General features: G+C 37.5%; 1 protein-coding gene across 1 annotated transcript; it reads right to left on the bottom strand.

Moving 5' to 3' along the window:
* Positions 1–6,191: 6,191 nt before the first annotated feature.
* LOC137268356 (2-phosphoxylose phosphatase 1-like) lies at positions 6,192–23,400 on the bottom strand. The gene is made up of 3 exons (XM_067802908.1): positions 23,250–23,400; positions 12,529–12,732; positions 6,192–7,839 (listed from the first exon to the last, which is right to left on the bottom strand). Exons 1-3 carry the CDS (start codon positions 23,308–23,310, stop codon positions 6,656–6,658), a joined length of 1,449 nt encoding a protein of 482 aa, XP_067659009.1. The 5' UTR covers positions 23,311–23,400; the 3' UTR covers positions 6,192–6,655.
* Positions 23,401–25,471: the final 2,071 nt, after the last annotated feature.

Genomic DNA, 25,471 nt, shown 5'->3' with positions numbered 1-25,471 from the left:
CACAAGTAACGTACGTAACTTCAGCTCTGACTAAATGGTAAATCTTTATGGACAAATTGAAGTAGCACTCATGAAATGAAGTATTCATCCATAAAGGCATTCTACATAAAAACTATGAATGTGACAGATCCCCTGCAAAAAATTAGCTAACAACGTGGGGATAAACAGATATGTTTTCATTTTAGTTACGTCAAACTACGTAACTTTTACTTATGTTGTACTAACAACAGATACGGTATTCTGCAAACAAGGCACACAAACAAGCAGGCTTGGTTCAAGAGAACATTTGGGACATACATACTTCTACTGTAATAACCCCAAATCCTCTCGTCATTAAAATACAAAAATAATAACAGCTTTCCAGAATGACCTAGCATTCAGAGATCATCATAAACATGATACCTGTGTCCTTTCACTGAATCATAACTTGGAACAGACTACTTTGTATAATTATTTCTTTCCATGCTCTTGGTTTTGAAGGATGACTAACAATATTGTATTGACCTTTCTATCTAATACAAGATGAAATTATGCAGTTTAGGTATAAGCACATTAATTTGATATGATAGTTAAATCTTTGCCATGTTTGTGCCAGACCAATTTTGTTTCTTATTTTACAGATCTGCTGGTCGTATTTTCTTTCAATAGAAAGAAAACATGATAATAATTAATTTCATCTCCTCAAAACATAAAATCCTCATATATCCTAAACTATTTAGGCATAGGTGCCTGGGGCATTTACAATGTTAACATAGAGGATGTAAAGTGTACGCAAGATGGCAGCCTGTTCCTCGTACAAATGACTACCTGAGAAGGTCACTCAGTTGCATGACTGTGTGATCACAGACAGGGAAATGTTGGTTCAGTATTGTGACAAACAGATTCAAATATTGACATTCCCAGTCGTCACTGTCAACAGGCCCATGCTTGTGACATTCTGCGTCAGATCAACGATCTGGGTCATGTGCAATACTCAAAAATTTAGACAAGCCACACCCAACAGGCTTATTTCGAACAAAATCCCTTATTATTTACGCAAAATAAACTGCAAGTATGATTTTAAAAAGTTTTAAGACTGTTTCAGAATAGTCAATAACAACTACATTAAGTCACTGAAGATATTCACTTTGAAAATAGCTAAAATGAAATCTACTTCAGAACAATGTTCTTGTCTGTTCATCTTGTATAATGAATGTAAATTATTATGTAAATACTACGGAGAAGGTGTTCTAAGTTGTATAACTTGTACCCAATCCTTTTCTCATGAATAAAATATGCTTAAAACAAAACAACAATAACAAAATATTTATTAGATAAAGTGCATGAACAATATGCAAAATTTCTTTCTTCATATTCAAATGGAATTCTGGAAATTTTCATTTAAACATTTGTGTTTCTACTGCCTTTTATGATCCTTTGTATATCCTATATGTGTCCCAGTCTTTGACCCTGTGGTGTGATCTTATGGAACGCAAGTTACTCTCATCTGAAAATGTCCTGCTTTCACATAGGACAGAAGTTCTTGACAAGAGATGGACGTAGCTGTTAGAAGTATATATAGATCACTTTGTCAGTAGTGGGAGTTACTATCTCATTCTCCTGTCAGGTTATCTTCATGGAGTGTAAGGAGTAAAATGATATTGCAAAGTCATGATACGAGGTATGTGACACTACAGGTACAAAATCACACATTTCTGTAGAAGCTCATCATAGTTTTCTCATAATAATACTCACTATCTACCCCCAGGGAAGCTACCATATAATTTATTCCATCCAAAATTATGTATTTAGAATATTATACTTAAAAAAAGTTTGTATGAATGAATTCAACTTTGCATAAAATTGACTCACACACCCTCTACAAGAGCATTATTTCAAGCAAACCCCATAGTGTTATGTCCCTTGCAGCACTCTATACGAATATTCTACACACAACTTGTGACTGAAACTGGTGCGACAAACACGAACAACACCATGTACAACAGCTTTTGATGTACAGAGAAATTGTTTTTATTCCATATATGGCAAGTGTTTGTTTGGAAGCTGTCTGCCTCAAAGTTTCAATTATCGATTTCAGGTTAGTCGCAACAGATAATAAGTCTTTTATTGCATCAATAGGAAGCTAAAGTGAGGGTACATGTCCCCAATATAAAAACTATAGCCTAAAATATTCTCGACAGACTCTGACAATGTCCTTTAAAGCATATTTGCTTGAAATGGAAACTTTTGGACAGTAAATAATTTAGAGGAAGTCAATAAGGAAACAGTAGCTCTATAAACATTAATATTGACAGTTTAAGTGCACTTGAAACTAGCGGTAGACCGATTAATTGAAATAATCAAAGACTGGTTGCATTGATGAAACGACCAAGCAATCAATCATATTTTCTCAAAATGTAACAATTTTCGCACACTTGTTTGCATTAACAACATATTTCACAAAGTTGGTTTTGTTGGTCATGTTTCATAAGGACTACAAACTTGTTCCAAGTCAAATTTATCTTAAAGACTCCAGGATATTTAGGGTCCTAACATACTTGTCATCCTTAAGATGTGAAATCTTCAAATGTACTTTGTGCAATTTACGAAAAAAAAAAAAAAAAAAAAAAAAAGCAAAACATACATTTTTTCTCATATTTTTTTGTGCACTAGCGAACACAGGGATGCCAACCCCAAAGTGTTGCAAATTGTAGCTTCAACGTTCAAAATTAGTAGTTTGACCATAAAATTAGTAGTCCACTAAATAAACAAAATCATGATGGATTCTGGGAAAAAAGTGATTGATATTACGGTCAAATTATTTCCGCTGGAACTAAATGTGTCAAATTGCAAAGGTATTGAAATCCGCTTCGCTAAAATTACGTTTGTTACCTGCAATCATGCCAGTTCAAATATGTCGTTAAATTTGATGAATGGAAGGTACATGAAGTCTGAAAATGTATTTCATTGTTGCAAATATATGTTTTTTGTCTATATATCCGAATTTTAATGCATTTTATTTAAACTTCGTAGGATTTCTAGTGGAATCATATGGCGTAGTTTGAAGTTAAAATTTGTAGCGACTACGATAAAATCATACAGGTTGACATGTCTGCAGAAATAACTAGGAAAATTTGATGCTAACCAAATATTTTCTATGATAGATCGGTTGTAATGAATTTATCATCAATTAAGATATTTGAACTAATTCCCAACACTACTTGAAACAATGACTACAGCATACGTTTCAATATTTGACTTGGTTGGGTCGTTTTACGAGCAGTTAAAAATCATGGGCGATGCAATACGTGTTTCCATGTGTATATTTAAGTTAGATCAGCTGACCACACTTTATTTAAAGCTTAGACCTTGCCCTAGACAGATATACAATTCTGTGATGACACGTCTACTGATAACAATGGGTCATTCTGTTCTCTGAGAAAAAGATGGGTCATTTTAGACATTTAAATATCATCTAGGATCTAAATCTGGCTAACCATTGTTTGACTTGGGCTCTTTAAATATACTTAAAACATTTCCATCAAGTTTCATGTGACAAAGCAGGAGATTTTATTTAACCAAACGGAAATTTATTGCTTGGATGAAATGTACACACCATAGTAAATCTAATCTGCACAGATAGCTTACTGCCGAAACTAAACACCTTTCCTGAGTGACGTGGGATTTTAACAGATCTGGGTGCACTTCACAAAGCTATCATAGTGATGTGACTGTCATACCTCCTATACTGTCGTACAAGCTTACAGCTAGCGACAGGCTTACAGCTAGCGTTGAACTGGTTGAAATCTCACAATTGATGATGGCTTCAATACTAAAAAACAATCGTCAAAAGGTGGTTTGCAACATTTTTCAGATTTTCCTATTCAGGTTGTTATTGCAGATGTATATAATATGGTGCAACTTGATACTTTACAGCGATGACTGATGTATCCTAATTCTTCATGAAAAGTTCAGTCATGACTTTTCGGTAAATGAAGAGAGTTTTCTAACAATTAAACACATTTTCAGGCCCTGACAACTTCGAAGACATGTTCCATAGTCAAGTGTTTCAAAGACTAAACCAGTAGTTCCACAATCATCTATGAGAAAATGTGACCACCTGTTTGGTCGTTTGGTAACTGCAACTAATCTTTGATTATCTAAATTAATCTTACCACCATTAGGAACAGACATGGCACTATGACTGTTTTGTGAAATAGGACCCTGTAATGTAAACAAATAGAAGTTGATAAAGAGACTAGGGCCCTGGGCGGAAAGTAATCTCGTGCACTATGACTACTATAAATATGAGTTAACATATAAATTTAACTGTCCTTAGGTCAACACCACCTTGGCAATAGGGTCATGGAAAAGAAGCATTCATCTAGACCTGAAAGCTTTGACCCCGGCTCCAAATCTGGAAAGAAACACTATTTTATCAAAATTATGGATTTTTCACAGCACTTTTCATAAATTCACAGTATTTTAACATTGTTTTATGAGGCCATATTAGGTGGAGTATTATACAACTAAGCATTAAAATTGTTCCTCTTTGGGTGCTGTCAGCAGTAAAATACAGGGTAAAACACTTCCTTATCATTGTGTACATTGTATACTTGACTCATTATCATGGGGCAGTCACAAGGACATATTTCTGAAATAATCATTGTTTTATTGTTTTAAACATATTTTATTCATGAGAAAAGGATTGGGTACAAGTTATACAACTTAGAACACCTTCTCTGTAGTATTTACATAATATTATTTACATTCATTACACAAGACGGACAGACAAGAACAGAAAGATAGGAAAGATTGGGGTAATTGGAATAAATAAAAAAATCTTTTTGATTAACAAATACATGTTTGAACAATTTTAAATATGTTTTGATTGGCATGATCAGTCAGATGTGCATTGCGACGTAGTAGTAACTCTGAGTTTATATTAACATTGACAACACTGTGTAAATTAGCCATCATGGTAGATCTCTGTTGAGTATATAGTTGATAGTCAAATAGGTAATGATAAGAATTTTCACAAACATATCCACAAGAACATTTTGGATTATGTATTATACCAGCATGGAATAATTCAGTTGACTACACATGCAAAGTAGTTTTGTAAGGATGATTTTAGTGATTAGTGATCCAAAATCACTGTTTTGTGTTACCACAATGTTAGATTTAAAAGAATTCAGTGACATGCTGTAATAATCAATTGCTTCTCTTAGTTACAGTGTGGCAGTGTGTAAATTTAAGTTTAACTGATTTTAGAGTTTATCTTTCTAACTCTACATTATAACTCCCTTGTTTCACGCCAAATTAGGTAGTACTGGTTTCTAGTTAAAGTTTGAGCCATGAATTACTTATTTTATCTTACTATTTTTCCCTTCACAAAATGTGACATGTAAATTATCTTATAAAAGAGACCCATGAAAAAACAAAACAAAAAACATTTGTACTTTTGTTTTTACTCCAAAATCAATGTTTCTGAAAATCTAGACTCTAAACATACCTGTTTGTACACCTTATTTCATTCAATTTTAAAAATAATAATCAAAACCAACGCGTTTAACAGAAGGTTTTAGTTGTAAGAGATAGTAAGGTCAATCAAATCTGTCATCATGACTCCAGTACACCACCAATGGATTCAACCCAAGACTTTCAGGAATAACATCAGTGTTAAAGACACTATCCTTTACATTTTATTAGTGACTTTGGTAATTGCTGCTATCAGCAACATTCCTGGTATGATGGTGGCCTGAAGATAGCAGTGTTCGCGATGGTGTTTCAAAGGAACAGGACTTTGGGTCCTGTAAGTTTCAGATGTCTGTCTGACCCACTCAAAATTCACAGGACCCACAGAATAAAGTTAAACAAACATTTCAGATTTGAAATTTCTTATACTTGGCATTGAAATTATTAAGATTATATGATAACAAACATAAGATTTCTAAACAGCAAAGAAGTGTCAGATGCCGCAAATAACAACTTCACACAAAGACATTGTGAAATATTCAGTCAGACACTGGGGCTGGCAGTTTGGTGATTTCTATCTGACCACTGGCGAATCTGCCAGATTTGTCAGAGGGTCTGAGGCTATTCGTGAACACTGAGATAATTGAGTCAGAGCTAGGCAATCCGTTTCAGTCTTATCTAAAAGCGAACGCTTCACTTGATGTAAAAAAATGAAATATTTCAACCTATTATAATTTTGCCATATATCTCTGTCTTTCCAACGCAGTATGTTTATCTCCATTCTACCATAACTGCATTATTAAGATTTAAAGAAAAAACGCATTCCGCGATTCTGTAAAATCAGAGGTATAAAACGTTATCATATACCTCTGAATGACTTTGATTAACCAATCATATTACAGTATTTACTGAAGTCATGGTAAAGTTTCAAATATATATCCATCACACATTCGTTGTCGCACATTACAAAAAACAAATATCCTGATTTTAATTAAGAGCATATATTAAAAATCACAAAAAATAAGAAAATCACAAATTTCAAAGATATTTGAAGGGAGCCTTATCATTTGAGCATTACCTCCTTAAACACTGTTACAATGACATCTCATTCTATAAATAATTCATGCAAGCCTAAAACACGTGACAATAGGCATGAATTATAAAGATCCCTGCAAGCTATGATTCTTGTTATCTGGGATCATGACATGCACTCAGTATAATAATCCCTGTTCTTAAAACTAGTTAACATTAACCTTGTATAATATTCACTAACCATCTCCAGGCCTAACACCGAAACATTCAGATCGGTACTCACAGAAAGTCTATCAGATACATCAATTCCATTAAAATATATTTTAACTATCAGATCATTTGATTGGGAAGATTCATGAATCTCGAACACAAGCCGTGACGCCAGTGGTAGAACTTGTTCAACTGGCAATCCCAGGACAGTCATCACCATAACAACGAAATCCTCCTCTGCTGCCATAACCGAAAATCTCTCATATTCAGCCCCATGCAGCCATTTGAACATTCGCTCAAGAAATGGATAAACATTAAGATGTGCATAGCTTTTGAAACTGACTGTGGACGTCATGTGATTGAGATAATCATTAGCTGATTGAAAAACATCATTTAAATTTGAAATGCTGATGTTGAAACAGGTGCCTCTTTTGCATGGATGTTGTCTCCCATCACACACCCATGAAGAAAGGAAGGACACAATTTCACGTGGGGCTATGTCTGTATGATAAGGAAGGTTTAGTTTTGCATTGATGCCACGCTCAACTTTGGCACTACCTTTAAATATATGAAACCCTCTTCGCACTGCCTTGGCAATCTGATGTTGGAGAAAATCTGACTTTGGACAGGAGCATCGCTGATTAGGATACATATGACAAAAATTATTCAAAGACTTTTGGACACTTGTTGATACAAAATCTTTCTCATGAAGCAGGCCATGTAAAAAAGCAAATATACTCTGATATGCCGCTTCATCTTGTATGCAGTGCGCTGCCAACATCCTTTCTATTGAATATGGTTCATCAAACCCAAATGTGGAGTATTTTTTCCCCATATATTCACCTAATAGTATATGCTGGGTTGTACCAAGGGGAGACAACTCCTCATACTCACAGAACGGTGAATCAGGGTATGGCCGAAATATTTTGAATCCATCTTTCCTTGATCTCATATGACGATAAATATCTGCAACTTCTGGGAGACTTTGAACTTTTGGATGGCTTGACAGCTGTGCATACTCCTCGAAGTCACAGCTAATATCAGGACTTGTGATGTTTTCAAAATCAATCTTTGTAGCTCGCTGTCCTGGGGAGATTAGTGCAAAAACCTTCTTCAAGTGATAGCCAGGCACAGGAGAACCTGAAATGGACAGAATTAAAGGCATTAAGTCAAAACACTTGGGTTCAATAATTGATTCTATGTTTTAATAACGTTTATGCAATTTTAAGCTGACCCTTCCCCCAGTTTTCATCCTTTACCCCAAAAATGACTGTTGTTTAAGACCACACTCAGCACTATTCTCAGCATATGGCAGCAGTCTGTAAATAATCAAGATTGTATCAAACAATCCAGTGATCAATATCATGAGCACTGACCAACACACTGGGTCAAACGAGTCAACAAAGTCCACAAGCCTGACCACTCCTGTTAATCACTTTTTATGAAAAGCATGGTGTGCTAAAATGAATTTATCCCAGATTGTCACAGGTCTAAATATGTAATTCTTAAGGTGATGCAATGTGTCCTTAATGACCTCATCATCATCATAGAGCAAGACACCTTGATATTTTGCTCCAGTTCTTAGCACGACCTGTGAAGATTTATGAGTCTTTATGTCAAGTTTCCTGGCTTCCTGTTACAAGCAAGTGAGGTTATCAAGCAAGTAATGGTGTTAGCACCTTCACTGAAAGGGCGCTCTCACAGCTATAAAGACGTTTTTCATCCATAAATTGTCATTCTTCATTACTGCTCCGACTTCTAAATGCCTCTCAAAGAGGATATCAAGTACCATCATGATGTATTCTTTCATTACAACAACATCCTGATTGTCATAAAAGTCAGGTTGAGTGCAAAATTAGTCAGGTCAAATTACATTCTTAAAGTCACGTTGCTTTTAAAAACAATTTTGAATCCCTGAGATAGGTCAACATTCAGAAGCTGCTTCTAAATTATGTTCAGGACTTGTTTTAGGCAATACATGCCAAAATATGTCATCACTATGGGCGACTATTGAGGAGGAAATAACTACATCCATAGAGATAGTCTACTGCAACCAACTATTGCAATAGTTTTTTTTCCCTTGAACAGTGTCATTTGAAGTCATATCCAAAATGAATGTACAGTATATATAAAAAAATGAAGTTAAAGTGGTTTCAGTCTCTTTTTAAAATGACTAGAATATTGAAGTATCAAGTAAACTGTCAATATATAACTCAATGAAGCTGCAAGTCTGAAGTGGGCTTTAAATATTGTAACCCTATGGGCAATTGTACCCGGGTCTTTGCAATTGGTGTGATGAGAAGATGCTTTAACCACTAGGCTACAGCACCGCCCTTGATAAGTCAATGCAAGAAAACTAGTGAGAGTATCTGGCAATTTCACATATTATTGCAAGCAGACGTGACCAAATTTTTCACTGAAATCAGTTGAGTGTTCGTCAAAAATAACAGAGTAGAATATCAAACTTTTCATGAAATGCACTGTAGCCACAATCAATATGAAATTAGCTGCTGTTTTACTATTCATTCAAAGAGATCCTGGCGCCTGATAAACACGTCTCTGCAGATCAAAAGTCATCTCATTCTGTCTGTGCGGGCACTCATGAATTAAAATTTCTTATGCTATCATTTATATTTGTTTTCATAGCAACAGTCATATGTTTCACTATTTCATCAGCAATTTGCAATAAAGAATATTCATGGATTTATTTTGTATAAATTAAAAATAATGGATTGAGTTTAAGTGTGTAACAGGAGTAACCATTCCACCAATAAATCATGGTACAAAATGTGAGATGGATAAATAAATTGTACAAGTGAATAATTGAGTCTGGACCAGACAATCCAGTGACAAACTACATGAGCATTCAGCATTGCAATTGGGAACCGATGACGTGTCAACGAAGTGAAACAGCACCAGAGAGACCCAACATTGAATCTTTAGCCACCCGTCTTGAGGAACGAACATCATCCCTTGACGTGTATTGAAGATATCCCTGATGAATTGAAGCCTGTGTCGGTATTAGCTCTCACTTCTTTCGAATAATCAGACACCATAACTGCTGAAGCAGTTCAGTGGTGAACTAAAGATGACGAAGAGAGATTAGTCCTAATGAGCCTGAATAGTCATCTATGTAAGATTTGAACATGATCCCCCAAGTATTTAAGGAAATACATGATGGGTTTCATGAAACTGAAGGACTCTCTATTGGTAATTGATTCTCTTGAATTTGAAGCGCAGGTGCTTGCAATGCCTCAGATGGATTTGAACATGCAGAAATTGAGACGGATGAGGTTATTCCAATAGGTTCACTGAGCCCACTTATAACTAGGGAGTTGCTTTGAGGTACACAGCGTTGAACAGCTTCATACTGAAGATGAGCTAGTTGTTGGCAAAATTGGGAAATAAAAGCCAGGTGATGGATTCAGAGGTTCTATCACATACTTCTTGAGCAACGGACCTGTGCTGGTTCACAGAATTAGTAGCTAGTTCGCTGGATAGGTTCATCATATCAGTTCGGAGGGCAGGGGCGGCAACAGATGAGAGGTATCTTGTAACCCTCAGACAGTGTCACTAGCACTAAGGGGCTGTCTAAAATGTTACAGTTGGAAGTGAAGAGTCCCAGTCTTTTGCCTACTGGGGTGTTAAGATCAGGACGCCTGGTCGTGGAAGTCATGTGAATATCTCAGAGTCACAGTCCTAGAGTTGGAGGGACGTCTACAGGAGGAAACGGACTTGCTCCCTCTGCCACAGCCAGATTTGGAATGAAAAATGTCTCTTAACTGTGGGTTTGACGGAAAGAACTTGGCCGTATGACAATGCTTGAGCGCTTAAAGGTTTTCCAGCTTTATCAAAATTGATTCACCTTGAAATATATCCCATGGATCTGGCTGTTAAATATATTCAGATGGCCACGGCTGATGAAATATATCCCATGGATCTGGCTGTTAAATATATTCAGATGGCCACGGCTGATGAAATATATCCCATGGATCTGGCTGTTAAATATATTCAGATGGCCACGGCTGATGAAATATATCTCATGGATCTGGCTGTTAAATATATTCACGATGGCCACGGCTGATGAAATATATCCCATGGATCTGGCTGTTAAATATATTCAGATGGCCACGGCTGATGAAACAGGTCAGCATGATATTGATCATCTGAGGCATGGCTGACAGCAAGTATGTAGCCAAAAAAATGCAACAGCTGGTCCAGGACAGTCTGGAATTGCTCCAATATTATGCACATAGATTCTCGTATGTACTTTTGATCTACAACAGAAGTCACAGCTTCCACCAAAGAAAGGATGCAATTATTGAGCGGTCCGGTGCGATGCGATGAATTACGGTCTTACAACAACATCCTTGGATGATCCTGAGTGGATGTCAAGCTGAGTTCCAGGCACTCTAAGAAGTGAAAGAAGAGAGGCATTCACTCAGCAATATTCCAGCTATATGGCGGCGGTCAGTAAATAATAAATAAATAATAAGTCTGGACCAAACAATCCAGAGACCAACAACATGAGCATCGATCTGCGCAATTGGGAACTGGTGACATGTGTCAACCAAGTCTGAGAGCCTGACCACCCGATCCCGTTAGTCGCCTCTTACGACAAGCATAGTCACCTTTTATGGCAAGCATGGGTTGCTGAAGGCCTATTCTAACCCGGGACCTTCACGAGTCTAAGCTTCTAAGAACTCTTTCTGCTCACTAGTAAGCATGACCACACAATGGTCAAGCTCTTCAGGACGATCTTTTACTGGCCACTTGGCAGATGAAGGCCCAAATTCATGTGAATGCTTGTGTAAGTCCCTGTCAGAGTGTAGTACTGACCCTCCTGTGGTCTGCAAAGTTGTCTTTATCCAGATGTTCGCACTACTCACATCGTTGATCCCATGAGCACATGTCAATGTCAGACGTAGAAAAAAATTGTCTTGCACTGGTTAAAAAGAATTCTTTTCTGGTAGAAGAGTTTCTTTTCCAAGTAAAAACAAGGGAACCATGAAATTGTTTCTCTCAGAAAATAATGTGTTCATTATACACTAGGCAATCTGATAGTGCTGACAATCAACACAGTACATGATTACCCAGAATAACCCAAGGTGCCTGTTAGGCACTAGAAGGTCTTAGTCACACAACATATCCCACCGTGTACTCATTTTCTGCTGGGTGGAAAGAGGCATTTTTCAACAAACTTATTTGCCTAAGGTGATTTCACATGTACGACATTTGTTTTGTTGTGGGTCAGGACTGAAGTCCTATAAACTCTCAGGAGTCGCCCATCCAAGGACTCTCTGCACAAAACATTGCTAACTTCAGCTGATACCACCATGGCAAAAGAAAGATGATGAGAGATGGGCGTGAACAGGTAATGGAGCATGCGACATGCTTCTCTGGAGACAGAGGCTGTCCTACAAGGGAAGTGACATGGAGTGCGTGAGTGAGTGAGTGAGTGAGTGAGTTTGGTTTTACGCACCTTTTAGCAATATTCCAGCAATATCACAGAAAATGGGCCTATCACACTGTAGTGATGATTGTACCCATGTGGGGAATCAAACCCGGGTCTTCGGCATAACGAGCGAACTAGGCTACTCCATCGCCCCTAGTGCAAGAGTAAATAGACAAGAGAGGCCCAGTGTGGGTTTACAGTTTCAGTTCCACTCAGTGGGTCAAATGAAAGGGAGAGTAAATGTTTAAAAATAAACATGCAAGCAACACTAAATCTGAAGTGGTTTTCCAGATTGGTATAAATTAAACTTAAATGACTTTACATGTAATTTAGCCGAGGGGGTTCAAAATAAAAATGAAAAATTCCAATTGTACCTTCACTCCCAGTGAATGCATTTTCCGACAGACGACAGTAGTTCATAAACCCAGGGTGTAATAAGGGATCTGACTGGTTGTCAACTGTGAATGTCATCACATTGCCATTGTTCTTGTCTGGCATGAGCACTGCCCTCTGGTGGTCACTTGACACATGAAGAGATGAATCATCGCCATGGATACATGGGAAGCACAAGCAGAACACTGAAAATAACAAGAACATCAAATTAATTTCATCCTCAGAAATACAAAAAAGCAAAGCGATCTGCTCTACAATCACCCTGCCTAATTTACCCTGCTCTACAACCACCAAGTCTGCTCTCTCTAAAATCATCAGGTCTGTTTTTCCCTGCACTACAACCACCCAGCCAGCTTTACTCTGCATGACAACCACCCACTCTGCTTTATTCTGCTCAATAACCACACTGTCTGCTTTACTAGGTTCTACAACTACCCAGTCTACTTTATTCTGTTATACAACTACCATCTGTTTTGCTCTGCTCTACAACCACCCACAGTCTGCTTCAATCTGCTGTAAAACCACCCAGTCTGTTTTCCTCTGCTCTACAACCACCCAGTCTACTTTATTCTCTTCTATAACCACTGAGTCTACTTTACTCTGCACTACAACCACCCATTCTACTTTACTCTGTTCTAAAACCACCCTGTCTGCTTTACTCTCCCGTACAGCTTACCTGTCTGCTTTACTCTGCTCTACAACCGCCATGTCTGCTTTACTCTCCCCTACAACTACCCTGTCTGCATTACTGTTTTACAACCACCCAGTCTGCTTTACTCTGCACTACAACCACCCTGTCTGCTTTACTCTCCCCTACAACTACCCTGTCTGCTTTACTGTTTTACAACCACCCAGTCTGCTTTACTCTCCCCTACAGCTACCCTGTGTGCTTTACGGCCACCCAGTCTGCTTTACTCTGCAATCATTAATGCTACAGTAACCCCAACCAGAGTATTCTTGTAACTGTAACTTACTTCTTTATTTGATCAAATTTCTACTCTGCTCTTTTTGTTACATATAATAAGGACTGTGACGAATCAAATTTATAAGTATTGTGACCTGTCAAATTTGTAAGGTCTGTGACTAGTCAAATTCATACGGACTAGCCAAATTAATAAGGACTGTGACTTTTTGAACACTTCATATGTTTGCCTTATCATTCAAACATCACTAATTTATTACTGTTTTAAAATGAACTTTCAAAAAATGTACATGACTTGTTTATAGAGATCTTATGAAATGACTGAAACATCTGGCGTCTGATCAATTGTGAATCACACACAAACACACACAAGTGCAACATAGGATATATTGTCTGTCACAACAAAACTGAAAATGCGTCTTCTTTCTAGCCTGAATCCATAAGGTTGGGCATTTACCCAGGCAAGGAAAATGCTTAAGGGAACCTTTGGCAGATAACCCACAATGGTGGTACCCTAAATCATGCCAGTCATAAATTCATTCACTGAACCCTCAAGGTGTAGTGAGTTTTATTTTACGCCGCTTTTAGCAATATTCCAGCAATGTCACTATAGGGGTCACTAGAAATAGGTTTCACACATCAGACTCATCTGGGAACCTGAACCCAGGTCTTCATTAAAATGAACAAACGCTTTAACCACTAGGCTACCCCACTGCCCCTTCACATTGGTTAGTGCTCAAGTCAAACTCTGGTCTTCAGCGTGATGAGAGAATGCTTAAACCGTTAGGCTACTCAACTGCTCCCATTCGAACTACAGCTATCAGGGATATTTACATCTGGTTACAGCACCTGGTGGGCACCTACCATTCTTACTATCTGACTGTTTAAGTTGAAATTAATTGGCATGTGTCCTTTGGTATATGTACACAAACAAAGCTAGAATGACAAGTCTGTGAAAGTAGACTGCAGTTACGGTTATGGAAAATGGCAGCTGGAGGACGTAATTAGGTTGTCAGTGTGAAGCTCAAATCGCTCTGAATCAGAGCTCCTTTAACACTCGTTTCAACATTATTGCTGTTAAGGCTGTAACAATTCAGGTTTGATTCAATGAAAATTGAATCTGACGCCTTAGTTTTGATTTTTCATGACCATTATCACTATTTTGACTCAATATTTAAGTATTTATTTTAGTTACTTCCAAAGAACGCAATTCTGACTCCAACTCCAGCATTTTAGAGTGCTGAAAGGAGGCGAAACATACGTTGATGTTAACGTGTTCATGATGGATTTCACGCTTAAAAAACAGTGAGTGAGTAAGTGAGTTTAGTTTTACACCACACTCAGCAATATTCCAGCAATATGGCGGTGGTCTGTAAATAAACCGGTTTGGACCAGACAACAGATGCTCAGTGACCAACAACATGAGCATCGATCTGCGCAATTGGGAACCTATGAGATGTGTCAACCAAGTCAGCGATTCTGACCACCCGATCCCGTTAGTCGCCTCTTACGACAAGCATAGTCGCCTCTTACGACAAGCATAGTCACCTTTTATGGCAAGAATGGGTTGCTGAAGGCCTATTCTACCTTGGGACTTTCACGGGTTGTTTTGAGAGTTAAATGAAATCTGTTTTTACTTTGTATAAAGAATGGTATCAAAAATGATCAAATCGAGTGTCTAATATCAAAAATTGAATTGAATCAAGGTCTGGGTGATTCTTTGTGTCACTAATTACAGTTACATGTATATCACAGCAAACAATAACACGTGCAAATAAAGCCCAAAAGTAATGCATCTCATATAGTGACCAATATGGTGAAAACTATCACGACAGGTATGATTTCAGACTTGGGAATCAGAAATCAAATGTTCCATTATTGATTATTAGAGGACTTGTGGTGAATGATTATTGATTATAATTAAAAGATACACATTTTTAATGTAATCACCAGATTTAAGAGTTTTTCCGTTCATTTTTTTCCCAATTTATGGTTTCTAACACTGGATTTGTGATAAAACAAAATCAATGCACACAGCTTTATGCTTGAGCGCATGTTTGTTCATGTACATTCGTCAAATTTAACGGATAGTTTAATTGAGTCAAGTGTGCTATGACAAAACAACAAATGTCAGACTACTCAAAAATATTTTTTACAGTTGATAATCATTTCTTATCCTTCTTTTGGTCAATTTTTGATTATTTGGAACACTACTACGCTTGATGGTGCCAAACCAAGAAACATAGTTAGGGCAAGCCTGCATTCAAACTCATACTAAAAGGTTTCTGGTATTCCAAAGGGAGGCAAATCTGCATTCAAAATAGCAACTCTGCATGTGATAATCATTATTAATGAAAAACAAGCAGTGTACCTAGCAACACCCAATGTGAACGACATCATGTACATGACTAAGAGATTTAAAAATACATCGACAAATGGCACCTTCTACTATCTGCGTCTGCTCACCTGTAAGGACTGCCACCACTGGCATGAAGTTGTCACCAGGTGGGTGACTGTGACAGAGTATGAACATCATCCACGACAAAGAATGAAACCAACTACATGCAACTGCCACCACAATCTAGCCTCGTAACACCACGGTCTTTGTAATTATACCGACTTTGCGATACCCCCCACCACACCCCAGCTGCTAAATATTAGAGTGTGGATCTGCGTCAACAGGTGTTGAAGCAGTTGACGAGACGAGACAATTAACACCTGTAGAGTATTTTCCATAATTATGGGAAATATTTTGACATGACCAACTAGTTCTCATATCAAGCTTGTGTTATTTGATAATAATGATAATAAAATAGCTCTATTTTGTCCAGTAAGCATTTCTTTGATATCTTAATCATGGAATGTATTTTTACTTTGATACGTCAGTTTAATTTATAAACAACTAATGAATAAATTTTAATTATTTTGTGTAGAAATGTTTTGATATGTTGGATGGATATAATGTACTGAAACAACAGAAGATATTCATAAACAAAGACTGGATTCAGTGGAAGCCCATGACGACTTGGCACTGTGGCATTATGATGTTTTCCAATGGTCTCTGAAACCATATACAGCAGTGACCGTTTTTCAATTTTTGAGTGGGTAAACTTCTGAAAAATACATCTAAACAATTGCATCTACATATTGCAATAAAAGCAGTTCAACCAGAATTTGGCTGGTGCAAGTAGGTTTTTATCTTAGGTTGCACCTGGTGCAAGTAGGTAACATTTCTCAAATCCAGCCCTGTTATTTGCCATGAAATCACTTTAAAGTAAGTGGTGGGAGTCACTTTGAACCACATACTTGAGGAACCTTCTCAGGGTTTTATGTGACAGATAAATGTGGATGGATTAGTGAGTATGCTTTTAGCAATATTCCAAGAACATCACGACAGAGGACACCAGAAATTGGCTCCAAACAACACGTAAATATGAATTTAGCACACACAAGTGTAGATGATGGCTGCAGAAAAAACTTCACTGCGTGCAAAATTTTTTTTATTGTACCCAAACACATCTGTGGCTGTGCCGAGTGTTTGGTCACTTCTTTCAGAGCACTTTTGTGCATCATCCACGAGTCCACGTGATCCAGACTTCACACTTATTACCAAACCATACTGGCTGCGAAACGATTATCCGCAGATTTCCAAAATTACTCTGCCTTTTGTTCAATTAATGAAAGAGAATTAATTGGGATACTTCTTTAGCAATTCATCTATCAGAGATTCCAACCCTGAATCAAATGAAAGTGGAGTCATGCCTTGCCCAAAGCAATTCTTGAGCCCTGAAGGTGTGAGTTGGGGGTGAGCATGGGCAATCAGGACCATTTTGATGGTGGCTGTGTTGGGGGTCCTCCCCTACAAAAATCAATTTAGTCTGCTGGAAATATGCCATTTCCGGGAATACTTAACCAGATAATAGTTAAGTCAAATGAACATATTCAAATGGCTATTTACTAAAAGTCTTTCAAACATCCTAAATTTATAAACATACCTGCATTTTCTAAAAATCAGAGTTTTTCACGGTCAAATCAGAGAGTAGTTTTTGTGTTTGAAAATTGGAGTAATTCCTCCAAAATCAGAGTGGTTGGCATCTCTGGTCCACGTGTCCCGACTGTTCACAGCTGTCAGCCGTGTTTCCATAGCCGAAGGGAATTATGGCAACACAAATAGGTGTCATCTCACAACTAAATGTAACAGTGATCACCATTTCAGAATTCCTCATGACTACTAATAGAAGTAATATATTTTTGTACCATCAAGTATCTTTGAATAATTGTTTCACTAATTAAGTGTTAAGGGGTTTTTAAAATAGATTGATGGGGAATCAAACAATGAACTGTCAACTTGAATTTGCTATTATTTAGATCATGTGACATCCCCCCTTAAATAGGACTATAGGCAGTGTTCACAGTTGCTTTTGTACGTGTGTGTGCAGAAATGAAATTATAAGTATGTAGTCCAAACCTTGTTCCATTACAATCCGGAATCATTTCAATATGTCTTGTTTTTTTCATATCTTACTCTTTAAATTTACATCTAAAATTGAGCACATCAGAATCTATGGTGCCTGAGTGAGTGAGTGAGTGAGTGAGTTTAGTTTTACGTCGCAGTTAGCAATATTCCAGCTATATGGCGACGGTCTGTAAATAATCGAGTCTGGACCAGACAATCCAGTGATCAACAACATGAGCATCGATCTGCGCAATGGGGAACCGATGACATGTGTCAACCAAGTCAGCTAGTCTGACCACCCGATCCTGTTAGTCGCCTCTTACGACAAGCATAGTCACCTTTTATGGCAAGCATGGGTTGCTGAAGGCCTATTCTACCCCGGGACATTCACGGGTCCTATGGTGCCTGAATCCAAAACAAGCACATAAAAGTATTTTTGCTTGTTTATATTAAGTTTTTGGCGTGAAAAACACAGATTTCTGCATTAATGTAAACACTGACTATAGGGCTCATAACTTTATCTTTAACATGTTACTTTCAAAGAAGAATTTCTTTTGCTGCTCTTTATGGTTGGGACAAAAAAACCAGAATTGTAATTGACCAGAACTACGCACACATGATACTGACGTATTGGTGATAACTGTTTTGCAGTGATAACTGTTATGTGGGAATAACTGTTCGGCAGGCAGTACATTTTTTAAAACTGTTCCCTCACAGGACCCTTAAGACTTATAACTGGGGCTCCCCGGGGTACCCATGTTTGTAAATCAAGGTGAAACTAAGTTTCATGTCCTAATATGGAGTGATTTTTCCAGACATAGACTGAACTACTCTGCAGCTAATGCCAGGACAAATTGCCACATAAGATTATCTAGCCTCATGTAAGAATGTCGAGTTTTGATTGGTCCACGTGACTCTGATAAAATACCATGTACATCCATCACGATCTGCGAGCGGGATTATAAAAGTTGTGTACTCCCACTATGAAAGTCACATCACCCTGCTATACCTCGGTGACAACGTAAAGTGAGCAAAGTGTGCAGCGACATGTTTTTAGTAACATGCGGTGCATTGAGGTTAAACGATCAGCTGGTGTCAACATGGCAGAAAGTTGATTCGATGCGTGTTGTTTTGTTTTGATTTAGTGAAAACATTCAGCTAGATAAATGCATTATCAAATCGTGTCGAGGGAAATAAAGGGTTTTATCAGTCTCGAGCTCCAACCTTACTTGGGACTGATAAAACCCTGTATTTCCCTCGACACGATGTGATAATTTATAATGTAATGAAACACTTCCAGATTTATGTTATATTTACAATTACTGCTATAGACAAGGAAACGTATTTCGCTGATGATATGATCAATACAGAGTAAGAGGCTTAATCAACATAGTTTGGTGTTGAATTGAATGAAACATCTAGACTAGCATTTAGTCTCTGAATATATATAACTTGGACAGTAACAAACAAACTCGTATGACCTGAAAGGGTGCCCCAAAGAGCCCACAGGTCAAGAACCGGAGGAAATCTCATTGCTTCATTTAGGGCTTTAGCATTGCAGAGAGGGTTTGGCAGTAGATAATTATTATGGTTGAGAACTGAGACAGACTATTAACATCTCACAAGCAATGTTAATTTTCAATGTTAAAATTCCTCTGTAAGTTTGCAAAATATAACTTTAAAAGTCTTACATTTTTAACAACATTTCAACCCAAAAATGTTAAAATTATGATTTTTCCAAAATTGTCTTCAAAGGGCATTTAGGAGGGAATCCTAACAAATATTAAAAATATTTGATTTAAAATGCCATCATACCCTTAAAATTAAGATGTTTCATCTTTGCCTTCCATGGGCAACTGAGGGGAATCCTAGATAAATGCGTGTTTAGAATGGCTGAAGCACCACATAATGTATTTGTTCTCTGCGTACACAAAGTACCAGTGAGTGTAGTTTTATGCCGCTTTTAGCAATATTCCAGCAATATCACAACGGAGACACCAGAATATGGGCTTCACACACTGTACACATGTGGGAAATCAAACCCAGATCTTTGGCGTGACAAGGGAATGCTTTAACATGTTTAACCACTAGGCTACCATACATTATACTCACAATACTGGAAACATTACACCTGACAAATACTGGATGACTTTTTGACCTCTAAAAATTGAAATAATCAACATGTTCAACTATGTAACCTTATACTTTGGAACCTAAGCCTGATCCTAGTTTTTAGGTTAAGAGCTTACATAGATATTATTTCAAATTCACACATTATCTATCCAGATTATTAATGTGCACAGAATATCAGAGCCTCTATTTTCCCTCAAACAGAAGGCCTCATATTATCATGACGAATCTATCCTGATATTGTCTGTTTCATTGTCATAAATATTCATACATATTCAGTTTCACTTTGTGTGGATTTACTGGTGCACATGACTTCATGTAATGAGGGCCAAAATGTGTAAACATTGGTGCTAGCCAAAATAAAAATGGTTCATAGAAACATCTAAAATATATCAACAATACATTGTAACATTTACACATTTATGTAAAAAGAGTCCAACTGCAAGTCATCACATCACACTGTACCTACGTGCACAGGGGCTTGTAATGCTAAAAACTGCTGTCAAGGTATATACTGTCTCTGATGAGGCATTAGTACTATTCCGTTTTTATAGTATACCGGTACTTCATCAGACACACATATACCTTGATGGCAGTTTTTAGCGTTACAACTATTAAATCAATCATTGTAAGTACTGATGTTAGCATTGTTATATTATTCTCCCACTTGCTTAGAAATGCACGAAAAACAATATAAAATAATTCTTGAGGTTTTTTTGCAAATTTCACAAAATGCAATAGCAAATTTTACTTAAGGAAGACCAGTATGTTAGGAACAAAACTTTAATGGTGTTTTTAAGATACATTCCTCTGTGACTTAGAATGAGCTCATAATGTTTATGAAATGTAAGTTTAATGACAAAACCAAACTTGTGAAAAATATAGTTATATACAAACAAGTGTTCCACAATTGATTAAGTTTGATTATGAGAAGACATGATCAATTGCATTTTGTCACTGACTAATCTTCGATTATTTCAATCAAGTGGCATTGAATCGTACCACTACTGGTGCCAAAAACCACTAGGTGTGGTGAGTAGTGGAATATAGTGAAGTTTCTTTAATATGAGGCCTCCTTGGTATTTATTATAATTCATGCAAAGGAATGTTCTACAGACAAATTCCGCATTTAATTTACCAATCAAAGGAATTCCATGTTTGAACTTCTATCTAGTAACAAATGTCGAAATGGTAGGGTTGTTACATTTCATTCACATATTCAGCGAATCATGAGTGAAAGTTTAGAATTACACCACTTTCAACAATATTTCAGCGATATCACAGCGGAGGACACAAGAAACGGGCTTCACACTTTGTACCCATGTGGGGAATCAAACCTGGGTCTTCAGTGCATTGAGTGAATGCTTTAGTCACCAGCCTACACAACCATCCTTCAGAGAATCAAACCATTTACCGTTAAGAAATCAATATTTGTGATGACTTGAATGGAATATAGATGTATTTTCGAAAATGGAATGATTTTATTTTAACTTGAGTGTTACTTATCAAAATCATGGATGTAAAATGGAATATACCCAAGCTAGGCCCAGTAATAGTCAACAGTCCTATATATACTGGGCAAAATAAGTTGAGTAAAATGGTATTTTTATGACTGATCTTTCATCAGTATGACAATGAATAAATACATCATTATTCTTAATTTCAAAATTTACAAATATCCCTCACTATTTTTGCTCAGTATATTTCAGTTACCATGGTCAGCATGTCCACAATTTTGCATTGTGGAAAGTGAGTGAGCGAGTTTAGTTTTACATCACACTCAGCAATATTCCAGCTATATGGTGGTGGTCTGTAAATAATTGAGTCTGGACCAGACAATCCAGTGACCAACAACATGATCATCTGCGCAATTGGGAACCGATGACATGTGTCCACCAAGTCAGCGAGCCTCACCGCCCAATCCCATTAGTGGCCTCTTACGACAAGCGTAGTCGCCCTTTTTGGCAAGCATGGGTTGTTGAAGACCTATTCTAGCCTGGGACCTTAACTGGTCATTTTTGCATAGTGGCATTGTGCCAATTGTATGACTGGAACTATGATGTGTTGCTGAGATTGACATCCAGAGATTCAGCTAAATACAAAGATGAGCTTTGAGCACACCAGTGATGGACAACAGAACTTTATAAATACCAATATCATATGAGAGGGTTAGAGCAGTGACTTGGCTGACATTGTGTCATCATAACTCAATATCCAACCTTAATACTATCACTGGATTGACTGACCCAGAGAAGTTTACTAACAGCGGTCCATCTAAGCTGTTGAACTGAGCTGTTCAAGCTAACCACACAAAGGTCAATAAAATATTGGAGAGAATTGTCAACAACCATAAATGGCGTCATCACATACTTTGCGCTGTTTCAATTTGGCCAACATTTCATATCACAGACATATATTTTCCAGTTTTCTTTTTTGCCTCCATTTTTAGATATACTTCGGTTAAATCTCTAATTAGAAAAAAAAAATTAAGTCACTTTAGAAACATAATTCTATTTAAATTTATCAAATGACATTGCACATGATGTGCATATGGTTTAAACATATTTCATATTTTCTTCGGATGTGAATACTGCTTATGATTCATAGTTCATAAACCGATCACAGATATCTTAAGGATACAAACACATTGTACATGCATATTTTGTGTTGGCAACTCATTCTGTTAACTCTAACAGAAAGCAACCATTACGTGTTATTTATTTTTCTATTTAGATATTTGGTCTCTAGTGTTATGTCACTGTTCCAAATTATATCGTAAGAGTGACTTCTGTTTTAATCACTTCAAGAGAGGGTTAAAACATATTTCAATATGTTTGACATAGCAGAAGTTTGCACTTATATGACCTCTTCAGTGGGATGATAAGAAAGACAGCCACTAAAGAATGTATGTCCATCGTCAGGACAGGTCAGTCACAAGAAATAAAGTCACCACCTGCTTCACACATATAAAAACAAAACTATACATAACTATTTGCCCTTTAAACGTGGATGTAACTATGTTATATTGATTATGGTTGTGAACAGTAGATAATCCTTGACCGGGTCACACTTCAAAGAGTCAACAAAGAAGTGACAGGTGACAGGTCGAGTGTTCTGAGTGCAAAGCGAAGTGCTCACCTATATTTAACAGATTATATGCTGTATAGTGTAGGTAAAAAAAAAGACATCCTTACCGAGCAAACCAAGCGCAAACACTCGCAGGATGAAAATTTCCACATCCACCCAAGACACCATTTTTCAAGAACTGAAACTGGCTCTTGGTTTCGAAAAATGTTGTCACTGTTCAAAGTCATTTAGTCTATTGGTGGATACTTCCGAACCATACAAAAATGTACTTCCCGTGTTGAAATCTCCTTCGTCAGACCACGTGCCCTTGAATAGCATGGGCGAGTCTCAACTGTCACGCCAATCACAGCTGACCGAGTTGAAGTCAATTGGCTGTGCAAGTATGATACGTATAAAGGCATGACACGAGAACAACACTGTAAACTCATGAAACGGCGGAAATGACAGTCATGGTCGTATCTCATTCAACAGAACCTCAGCTTCCATAACGGCGATGTGAAACTGCACGTTGTCCGGTGAGGGAGCAGTCATTTACTTCCGCAAGTAATGCAGATTTGCTGGACCTTATATTATTTCCAATGGGAAACAGGCACAAGCTGTAACAGCCTTACCTTTACTGACATTTAGTTCCAAATAGTCGTGTTATTTTAAAATATAGAAAATATATATATCTACATGACACATGGGTGATTTCTGAAGTGGGAGGCTATCTAGACTTGACGCATGGTTCTAGACTTGAGATAGGCTCCTGTGTATTGTTTTGCAAATGTTCTGTGCAGCCAGTATACGGATTTGGAAAACATACTAGGATCATCCCGTTTGTAATTAACATTTGTGACCAATGTTTTAAGAGAAAGGCACACCTAGAGTATATTTAATGTAGCTAGTTTTGCATCATGCATAGAATGTGAATGAGTGAGTGAGTTTAGTTTTACGCTGAACTCAGCACTATTCCAGCTATATGGCGGCGGTCTGTAAATAATCGAGTCTGGACCAGACAATCCAGTGATCAACAACATGAGCATCGATCTTCGCAATAGGGAACCGATGACATGTGTCAACCAAGTCAGCGAACCTGACCACCCGATCCCGTTAGTCGCCTCTTACGACAAGCTGAGTCGCCTCTTACGGCAAACATGGGTTGCTGAAGGCCTATTCTACCTCGGGACCTTCACGGGTCGCATCATGTATACAGGACGTGGGATGGGAACGTTGAGGGTTCTTTTTTGTGAGATGCGATGGTTTCGTCTCGTCAGTTGTTTGTGATGTCGCACTCAATTTTCCAGTTATTATGGAAGCGGTCTGTAAATAATCAGGATCAGACAATCCAGCGATCAACAACATGATCCGCGATCTGCGCAAATGAGATACAATGGTACATGTCAACCGATCAGACCACTCTTCCAGCATGCATGAGTTGCTGAAAAAAATTCTACCCGGATCTTCGCGGGTATCACGATCGAGCAGGATGCTGCTGAGTGGTATTACAACTATCCATCGCATTGCAGGTGCAATCTCACTATTTATATACACCATTTCAAAAGACTTCACTATTTAAAATCACTTCCTTCTCTATTCATTAAACATTCATTTGACTCAATCTACTGAGATGTACCCTGCAAACTGATTCAACGCACATTAAATTACATTTGAATTTGCATGCACATCTGTGACACTATACTGCATACTGTTTTGGGACGGGACTTACTGTACTAAAATACAGCTGAATGAACACCTCGTTGAATGAACAGATCCCGTTGACAGAGTATGAACAAACATTAAACTGCAGGTGGAGCTAGCGAGTTAAGGATTGTTAGTTCAGCATGTATTCTCATTCCAGAAACCCCTGCTGTGAAATATCAGTCCGTGAAATATATACTGAACAGCGAAAGAAACGCAACTCTGTGAAGTTTTTAAATAGGACACAAACATGAACTTTCACTTTCACGAGACTTATATTTTTTGTTCAAAACTTGCGTTTCTTTTGCTGTTCAGTATACTTATGGGGTTGAATAACACGCATATCTCTGTATCTGAGGCATCTCGGCCGAACATCACACATAGGTTCAAATAACGTGCCCTTAAAGAAGCGAGTCCGCTAAATGCTCCCCATTTTAAAGGTTTTCAAGCACCAGGCAACACGATACATTTCTATCTATTTTTTATCTGATTCGAATGTGTACACATCTACCTACATAACCTGCAGGTATAGAAAGTGTGAAAATATGATACAATCTCAGCTAAGCTGCCAAGTTAGATAAGTGGTGACCAAGGTCTGGCTAGCTATTCTCGAAACGTTCGTAGCCCTACGAACTTCTTAAGCCCATTC

The sequence above is a fragment of the Haliotis asinina genome, chromosome 16 (genome assembly GCF_037392515.1).
Source record: "Haliotis asinina isolate JCU_RB_2024 chromosome 16, JCU_Hal_asi_v2, whole genome shotgun sequence".
Classification (NCBI taxonomy): Eukaryota; Metazoa; Mollusca; class Gastropoda; order Lepetellida; family Haliotidae; genus Haliotis; species Haliotis asinina.
The sequence above is the reverse complement of the archived record's forward strand: the minus strand, read 5'-3'. Positions and strand labels throughout refer to the sequence as shown.